At 44.8% G+C, this 9,661-nt stretch overlaps 1 protein-coding gene and 1 pseudogene across 8 annotated transcripts in view; one reads left to right on the top strand and one right to left on the bottom strand.

Moving 5' to 3' along the window:
* The first annotated feature begins 1,476 nt into the window (after nucleotides 1-1,476).
* Nucleotides 1,477-2,671, top strand: LOC103724558 (annotated as a pseudogene).
* Nucleotides 1,584-9,661, bottom strand: part of Tmem138 (transmembrane protein 138) — a 22,687-nt gene continuing 14,609 nt past the window's right edge. For 7 of the 8 annotated variants that reach the window (XM_029556286.1, XM_029556264.1, XM_029556308.1 and 4 more), the window contains one exon: nucleotides 5,439-5,537. In XM_029556286.1, the coding sequence (XP_029412146.1) occupies nucleotides 5,465-5,537 (73 nt within the window). In that variant the 3' untranslated portion in view covers nucleotides 5,439-5,464. Of the gene's footprint in view, nucleotides 1,681-5,438; nucleotides 5,538-9,661 lie in introns of those variants that run through there. The other variant, XM_029556338.1, reaches the window with a different exon arrangement.

The raw sequence follows: 9,661 nt of genomic DNA on the forward strand, positions 1-9,661 counted from the left end.
ATTCAAGTTACCCTGAGTATAGCTGAGTGTGGTAGTACAGACCTTTAATCCTAGCACTTGGGAACAGAGGCAGACAGATCTCTGGGAGCTTGAGATCAGCCTGGTCTACCTACTGCGTTCCAGGCCTGCCAGGGACTTATAGCAAAACCCTGTTTCAAAAACTAGAATAAAAGTTACCCCAAATAACTGTTACAAAGAAAAAGAAGTTGTAATAACTTCTACAGACAGCATGTCCAGTGAGTATGTTGGGAGTACTGACCACGGGGTTAAGGTAGAGCCCTCATTTTCAAGGTAGTGTCAGTGGGAAGACTGTCAAGTCAGGTATCTGTTCTGTGCTAAGCTCTGGGTAATTAACAAAGTCAAACATACACCATCCCAGAAAGTTTACCTAATAATCAGGAGACTGTTAGGCCAGATTAAAAAATCAGGAGTGATCTTACTAGATTTAGGGTCACAGCTTCTGCCCCAGGAAGCCAGGTTCAGCCACAAGTCCTCAATAAGCCAGTTAAAATTGCCAAGTTAAACAAAACAAAACAAAACAAAAAACACTGTTTAAAAAAAAAAAAAAAACTTGGTTTGGGGGGGAAAAAAAAACACTTGGTTTGGGAAAAATTTTTTTTGCCAAATTAATAGTGAAAAACAGGACTGAGTGCAGTGGTGTATGTATTTAATCCCAGAACTGAGGAGGCAGAGGCAGGCAGATCTCTGTGAGTTCAAGGCCACCCTGGTCTACATAGTGAGTTCCAGGCCATCTGGGGCTAAGCGAGACCCTGTCTCAAAAAAATAGAAACAGAAAAAAGATTTATTCAACGTGGCCACATTCAGAAAAGGGACAAAGAGGTCAAGGAACCTCCCAAATTCATCTCTGGAGTCCTGAAATGAGATTAAAGTTTCAGTAAATAGTCAGAGTTATGCATATCTAAACACTTGTCCTGGTCAAGTTGTAGTGCTGCCCACCACTGATCCATCATTGTCTCCTATAACGTTGTCTCATAAGTTGTAAATCTCTCTAGGACAAAAGTTTCTCCTCTGACTGGTCCAGGATTTAGTCATTTTATTTTCCCAGCATAAGATTCCAGGGGTATCAAATTTCTTGAGGGCCATTATTTTTCTTTAATTAATTTATTTTTGGTCTTTTTGAGACAGGGTCTCTCTGTAGCCCCAGCTGACCTGGAACTTGCTATGTAGACCAGGCTGGCCTTGAACTCAGAGATCCACCTGCCTCTGTCTCCCGAGTGCTGGGACTAAAGGCATGCGCCACTACACCCAGCCTTCTTGGGGTCCATTTTTTTCAAAATAGTCTAACAGCCAAAGTGAGGGGCACAAGTGTCTCTTTAGAATATCTTCATCTGGAGCTGAAGAGATGGTTCAGTGGTTAAGAGCTGGCTGCTATGGCTCCGAACCATGGGCACGAGTGGTGGTAGCACTGGCTTCGATATGAGAGGCTGGTGCCAGGCTGCCTGCAGCCATGAGGATGCAGCCTAGACGCGGTGGGTGGCCCTTTTCACCTTCCTGCCGGACCCGGAGCCTCTGCAGCATGGGAAAACTCAGAAAATGAACCTCTTCCAGTCAGTAAGTGCCTTGGGTAACTCACTGGCCAAAGACGCTACTGCAGTCATACTTGGTGAAGATGTTGCCTTTGATGGAATCTTTCAGTGCACTTTGGTTTATGAGACAAACCTGGAAAATATAGAGTGTTTAATACTCCATTGTGTGAACAAGGAATTGTGGGATTTGAAATTGGAATCGCAGTCATTGGAAATTGTTGAAATTCAGTTTGCAAATTACATTTTCCCTGCTTTTGACCAGACTGTGAATGAAGCGGCCAAGTATCACTATCCCTCTGGGGTTCTTTCCCACTGTGCGAGCCTCCCCATGCCTCCCCATGGGGCTGTTGGCCACTGGCTCTCTATCATTCTCAAAGCCCAAAAGCTTTTTTTGCTTATTGCCCAGGAATCAAGGTGGTTATACCCAGAAGCCCTTTCCAGGCCAAGGGACTTCTGTTGTCCTGCATAGATAAAAATCCACGTATTTTTTGAGCCTAAAATATTTTACAGGGCAGCAGTGGAACAGGTTCCTGTAGAACCACACAAGAACCCTGGTCACAGGCAGAAGTCATTCAGGAAGGCAACAAAGTGACTCTGTTGCTTGGGGCGTGCAGGTTCATGTGATCCAGAAGGTGGCTTCTATGGCACAAGAAAAGCTTGGCGTATCCTGTGAAGTCATTTATCTGCAGACTGTTGTGCCTTGGGATGTGGATACAGTTTACAAAACAGGGTGCCTGCTGATCAGCCACCAGGCTCCCATGACAGGTGTCTTCGCATCTGAGATCAACTCCACCGTCCAGGAGGGATGTTTCCTGAACCCAGAGGCCTCAATATCCAGAGTATGTGGATATGACACTCGATTTCCTCACATTTTTCAGCAATTTTACATCCCAGACAAATGGAAGCATTATGATGCCCTTTGGAAGGAAGATGGTCAACTATTGATCACAGAGAAAATCAGAAAGATTATGACTAAATAGGGAAATATTTGTCAGAAATTTTTATATTTCTTCAGACTTCCTTCTTCTTGAAGTTACAGTTTGTTGGCTGGTCTTTTTTTGAGACAGGGTGTCCTTGTAGCCCCGGCTGGCTTGGAACTCACTATGTAGGCCATGCTGGCCTCAAATTCACAGAGATCCACCTGCCTCTGCCTCCCAAGTGTTGGGGTTAAAGGTGTGTGCTACTGTGCCCAGCTTAAGGTTACAGTTTTTTGTTTTTTTTTTAACATTTTATTTAATATTTTTATTTTATGTGTATGAGTGTATGAGTGTATTGCCTGCATGTATGTGAGGGCACTCGTGCCCCGTGCAATGCCGTGGAGGTCAGAAGAGGGCTTTGGATTCCTCTGGAACTGGAGTTAAGGATGGTTTGTAGCCGCCATGTGGGTGCTGGGAATCAAACCTGGGTCCTCTGCAAGAGCAGTCAGTGCTCTGAACTACTGAGCCATCTCTCCAGCACCAAGGTTACAGTTTTTTTTGTTTTTATTTTATGTGTATGCGTGTATTACCTGCATGTAGGTGAGTGCACCCGTGTCGTGCAATGCCCGAGGAAGTCAGAAGAGGCTGTTGGATCCCCTGGAACTGGAGTTACGGACAGTTGTTAGCTGCCATGTGGGTGCTGGGATTCGAACCCGGGACTTCTGCAAGAACATAACCAATGTTCTTAACTGCTGAGCCATCTCTCCAGCCCCAAACAGTTTTATGAAATGAACTATCGTGGATATTGGCTGAGAAGCTGCAGATTGCTTATTAAAGTGAATCAGTGGTGTCCATCGAGTGTTTTAGAGTAACTTTTTAGAGTGCTCCATGGACGGCATTCTTATGAACTGTTTAACCATTGTAAACACTGGGTGTGGCATTGTACCCAATAAAGCAGAGTCACTTTCAAAAAAAAGAAAGATAGATAACTAGTGATGTAAAATTTACTACTTTACAAGATAGTGAGGTGTTCACTTACCTATCTAGGTATGGATCCCACACATAATGGCACATGGATAAGACTAAATAACTTCCCTTAAATGCATAAAAGAACTCCATTCCCTGTCTTTGGAGTAATTCTAGGAATTCACACACCCCACCTGGCATCTCTTCCTCTGCATCATATTTTCTTTAATCTTTTCCATGTCAGCATGACAGCCCACACTTGTAGTATAGTCTCCAGTTTGCAGCCCCAGAACTGGGGGTTGGGAAAGACTGAGGGAGGAGGATTACTGTGAGTTCAAGGCCAGCCCAGTCTACATAGAGAGTTCCAGGCCAGGCAAAGCTATACAGTGAGAATCAGTTTTATCTCAGTCCTGGTCTGTTAAAGACTCATTCTCAGCCTGATACAGAGCATTCAAATACAATGCCTATGATGCCAGCCTTGGGTCCTCCAATTGGAACAAAGAGTCTGAAATTCTTTTGTTTTGTTTTGTTTTTTTATCTTTGAAACAGGGCTTCCCTGTAGCCCCAGCTGGCCTAGAACTCACTATGTAGATCAGGCTGGCCTTGAACTCAGAGATCCACCTGCCTCTGCCTATAACGCCTGTTAGGAGCAGAGATGTTCTAAAGAGAGATGTTGTACCCCTCCCTTGGGCTCTTGAAACAAGAACCCTATAGAATTAAAATTTCCCCAGAAATCTCATACTGGAATCTCACACTGGAACAAAGGAAAGGCTAAAGCCTGGCACCAACCAGAAAAGGAATTTGCCTCCCAGGAAGAGAATTCCAGCCTGACAACTTGTCAGACCAACTGGCAGAGGACACCAGAGCAGAAACAAAGATGGATCAGTAATGGGTGACCACACCTTGACCATGACTAGTCAGGCCTACCTCTGCCTCCTATCTAAACCAAAATCTCCTATCAGTACCTGAAAGACAAACTTGGGGGTCACATAGAATAAATCTCTGCTTTTCACTATTGCTGGCTTCTTTAATTGGCATTTTGGGGGCAAGAGACAGAGCCCAGCTTGTTGGACTGCCAGAGCCCAGACTTTAAAAACTCCAGGAACAAGCTCTTACAGAAGTATTATAATCCCTTTGCTCACCACAGTCTTAAAGATGGCAATTTTCTGTGGCCCCAAATGAATCAGCTCCATTGTTTTCCTGTTGTGTTTACAGCAAGCGAGTACAACCAATCACTTACTTCCTCACTCACAGTGTGTGCAACATCTGGTGGCCTGTAAATCTCTGGTGTATGCAGCAGCTTCCTTAATGGTTTGTATTAAAACAAGCAACAGCAGCAGAGGGAGAGAGAAAGGTCTGGTTCTGTGGTACTCAGGCAGAACATCAGGGACTCTGCTCTAGGTCTCAGCAGATGGTGGAGTGTAGAAGAGTTATTAACATCATGGACAGAGAGACTGCAGTACAATGAGGGCGCCAAGTTCAGGCCCACGTTGGGCAGAGTGGGGTCACTTATAGGTTTCAGAGGAAGGGGGAGTTGCATCCACATAGTTGGGGAGTAGTTCACAGCACAACTTGGGCCTGCAGCCAGGCTGTCCCTGAGGGAGTAGGGTTGGGAGGGCAGGAACATGGGGAAGGAAGGGAAGAAGGGCACATCTTAGGTAAACCTATTATATAGGTAGTCCTCTGATGACTTAGGGTCTGGCAGCCTGAATCTCTGAACTTCCTTGAGAAGTGAGAATTGAATCAGGGTATCTGCTATTCTTAAACCTGGTCACCTGGAGCATCTGTCACAGATGCGCACACAGGCTTGTTTCCTCCACAGAAGCCGTGAGAAAGGCTGCCAAAACCTAATATTTAGACAGTCACATGGTACAAAATTCAAAGTTATAAAAACATTTAAGCCTCACACAGTGACACATTATATGTAATTCCAGTCACTTGGAAAGCTGAGGCGACAGGATGATCCCAAGATTGAGGCCAGCCTTGTCAATAGAGCAAGACCCTGTCTCAATAATATAGGCATGTGTGAATACATCATTCATAGGGTTGAGGATGAGCTCTGTGGTAAATCTGCTGGCATGTGAGACCCTGGGTTCCATCCCCAGACCTGCAGAAATACAAACAAAGGTTTACACAGTAATCTTCCCATTACTATCTCCTAGCTGCTTGAGCCTTCTCCTCTCTCTTCCCTTCTCCCTCCTTCTGTGACAATCTATATGTACTTACACACTGTATTCCTTTTTTCAGAGACACATTTTACTATGGAGCACAGACCAGCCTTGAATTCCAGCTCCCCCTGCCTCAGTCTCCCAAGTGTTGGTATTATAGGGATGTGCCACCACACCAGCCTTATCTGTATTCTCATAATGGACAACAGAATCATAGAAACTTTTTTTGAAACAGGGTCTCTCTGTAGCCCCAGCTGTCCTGAAACTCACTATGTAGACCAGACTGGCCTTGAACTCACAGAGATCTGCCTGCCTCTGCCTTCCGAGTGATGGGATTAAAGGTGTGCGCTACCTGGCCCGGCCTCATAGAAACATTTTCACAAAGAATAAAATTGCTAGACTGCTACTTAAATCATTGACTTCAAATCTTTCAACATGTATATACATTTTTTTTTTTTTTTGGTCTTTTTGAGACAGGGTCTCCCTGTAGCCTGAGCTGTCCTAGAACTCATTATGTAGACCAGGTTGGCCTTGAACTCACAGAGATCCGCCTGCCTCTGCCTCCCAAGTGCTGGGACTACAGGCGTGTGGCCACCATGTCTGGCTTTTATGCATATATATTTTATATATGCAAGTGACTATGGAATAAGCCATAAACAATATTTGGTTTTTGCCCCTTTTCCTGACACTTAGCTCCTAAAGCCTTTAGAATATCCCAACTGATGTAATTTTGTATGCTAATGGACTGGTAATGTCTGGGGGCTCCTGGATTGTTTCACTTGGTGGGGCTGGCTGCCAGGGGAACCCACCATATGATTAGAGGGTTGGAATTTTCAGCCCCACCTAGACCTCTGGGGAAGCAGGGAGGGCTGGAGATTGAGTCAGTCACCAACCCCCAGTGATGAAATCAGTCATGTTTATGTGATGGAACCCCCTCAGAGGTCCTAAAGGACAGTTCAGAGAGCATCCAGGTTGAAGAACACATTTGGGTACTATGAGGGTAGGTCCCCACGTGGAGAGGGAGTGGAAGCTCCTCACCCTAGGCCTTACCCTAGGCACCGCTTCTAGCTGACTATTCCTGAGTTGTGTTTTGTTTTAAGACAGGGTCTCTGCAGTGCCAAGCTAGCCTGGAACTTACTGTTTAGCCCAGGCTAGCTTCAAACTCAGTGATCTTCTTGCCTCAGCTTCCTTGGGACTGGACTCACAGGTATGAATGAACATACCCCACTTTCTGTGTTGTGTCCTTTATAATGAACCATAAGGCAGCAAGTCAACTATTTGCCTGACATCAGTAAAATTAAGCATTTCTGAATACATTGCAGTAGGGCTGGGGTATGGTTCAGTAGTACAGTGTTTGCCTGGCACTCCAGTGGCCCTGGATTCAATCCCCAGTGCTGGTGGGCTCCAAAGACAAGGACAATACCACAAATCTTAAATTACAGTAGCATTCTCCAAGCCAAGTACCAGCTGGACAACTTCTGAAAAAGATAGGATGACACACACTGGAGGTTTATGAGATAAGGGCTTTCAAAACAAGGCAGCTGGCTCAATGGGTTTACCCAGACTTTATGACCTGAGTGTCTCACACTCTCTCTCTCTCTCACACACACACACACACACACACACACACACACACACACAGAGAAATAAATGTTAAAAAAATAATGTAAAAAAAATGTAAATAAATGTACAAATAAATGTAAAAAAAATGTAAAGAACAAGCTTTTGGGGCTGGAGAGATGGCTCAGCAGTTAAGAGCACTGGCTGCTCTTGCAGAGGATCCAGGTTCGATTCCCAGCATTCACATGGTAGCTAACAACTGTCCGTAACTCCAGTTCCAGGGGAATATGATGCCCTCTTCTGACACAGGTACACTTACACTTATTTCAGGCTTCTGAAGCAGAAGTCTAAAAACTATGGCTTTGGGCCAAATCCAGCCTGTTTTTGTTTAGCTCTGGAGTTAGGAATAGTTTTGACATTTTTGTAAGCATCCTGGCAGAAGAGATTTTAGAGACACTTATGCTATCAGACTGTAGAAACAATGGACCCCACAAAATTAAAATTTCCCCAGGAATCTCATTCTGGGGGAAGGGGAAAGCTGAAACCTAGTGCCAGCCAGAGGAGGAACTTGCCTCTGAGGAAGAAATTTTACACAGTTCAGACAACTTGTCAGACCATCTAGCAGGAGTGGAGCCAAGACAATGGTGGGTTGGTGATGAGCCGGACCTCACCTTGGCCAGGACTGCTTAGTCATACATACCTCTTGCTCTGTACTTAAAAAAAAAAAAAGTATTTTAATTGTGTTTATCTGTTTATGGGTATGTGCATGTGTGTGCTACTGCCCTTGAGGGCCAGAGGTGCTACTCTGGGTCCAGAGTTGTGACCAGAACTTGCATTCTCTGGAAAAGCAGTATGTCCTCTTAACCACTGAACCATCAATTCAGCCCTCTCTACTTATGCTTAAACTCCATGTCCAGTATCCTGAAGATGGACTTGTGCCACTGGACCTTTATTTTTTCCTCTTCCCAGTGGGGCCAGTGAATAAATCTCATCTCTTCTTTTTACGATCACTTAACTCCTTAATCAGGGTATTAAGGATGGGTGGCTAAGCCTAGCTTGCTTGTCAGGGCTTATATTTTGAACCCAGGCTTATATCCTCCAAACTCTGATAACATTTTTACATGGTGTGCTGGATAGCTTTAGTGTCAACTTGACACACCTGGGTTGAGGGAGCCTCAATTGGGGAATTGCCTCTATTGGACTAGCCTGTGGCCATATCTATGAGCCATTTTCTTGATGAGTGATGTAGGAGGGTCCAGCCCACTGTGGGTGGTGCCACCCCTGGGCAGGCTGAGCAGCGGCCAGGGGGAGCAAGCCAGTAAGCAGCATTCCTCCATGGCCTGTGCTCCAGCTCCTGCCTCCAGGTTCCTGCCCTGAGTTCCTACGTTGGGTTCCCTGATGAACTGTGACCTGGGAGATGTAAGCTGAATAAACCCTTCCCTCCCCAAGTTGGTATTGGTCAGAGCGTTTTGTCACAGCAATGGAGAAACAAACTAACAAGACACATGGAAAAAAAAAGAAGACAGCCTGAGAGGGTGATTCAGACCTCCATCGGGGTAGTTGCTCAGCAGACGGTCAGAGTGCCAGGTTCTGGCCCGCCTCTGGCCTCCCTCTGGCATAGGGTTGATAACCCACAGGACTGCCCTAGAGACCCTGGATCCTGCCTCCACGTGGTGAAGGAAGCCCAAGTGTACCTGACTGGAACCTGAATTGGGCTTCTGTGGGTACCTCTGAATAGCTGATCTGAAGCCATCAGTTCCCTCCAAAATAAACCTGAAAGAAGCTGAACCCTGTACCAACCAGCTTTACATAACCAATAAAGAAAGGATCTAGGCATCCAGATAATATAAACAGAAGCATACTTCAACTTAATTCTCATATCAGAATCATAAACAACAAAAGAAATTCACATGCCAAAACCACAACAAAAGACTAATAAAATGGAAAGCCAAAACACTATGTCCCCAACAAAGCCCACCAATCCTGTAGAAAGGTTGTGCAAGGAGAACCCCTAGAGATAGTCCAGGACACTGAATTTAAAAGAACAATCATAAACAGCCGGGCGTAGTGGTGCATACCTTTAATCCCAGCACTTGGGAGGCAGAGGCAGGCAGATCTCTGTGAGTTCAAGGCCAGCCTGGTCTACATAGTGAGTTCCAGGACAGCTGGGGCTACGGGGAGGCCCTGTCTCAAAAAGACAGAAAAAAAAAAATCATAAACATAATCAAGGAATTCAACGAATTTAAAGAACATGCCAACAAACAAATCAAAGAGCTAAAAGAAGATAGGGATTAAACTTCTGAATGAATTCACTAAAGAGATAGAAACATTGAAAAAAAAACTCAGGCAGAAATGAAGAAGGAAATACAAAACTCAATAAGCCAACTTGAAATAACAGGGGAAAGCCTCACCACTAGAATTAATGAAATGGAAAACAGAAATATCAACACTGGAGGATAAAGTTGAAGAACTGGACCACTCAAACAAAGATTATGAAAAATTA

The sequence above is a fragment of the Nannospalax galili genome, unplaced genomic scaffold (genome assembly GCF_000622305.1).
Source record: "Nannospalax galili isolate Female #2095 unplaced genomic scaffold, S.galili_v1.0 scaffold1270, whole genome shotgun sequence".
Classification (NCBI taxonomy): Eukaryota; Metazoa; Chordata; class Mammalia; order Rodentia; family Spalacidae; genus Nannospalax; species Nannospalax galili.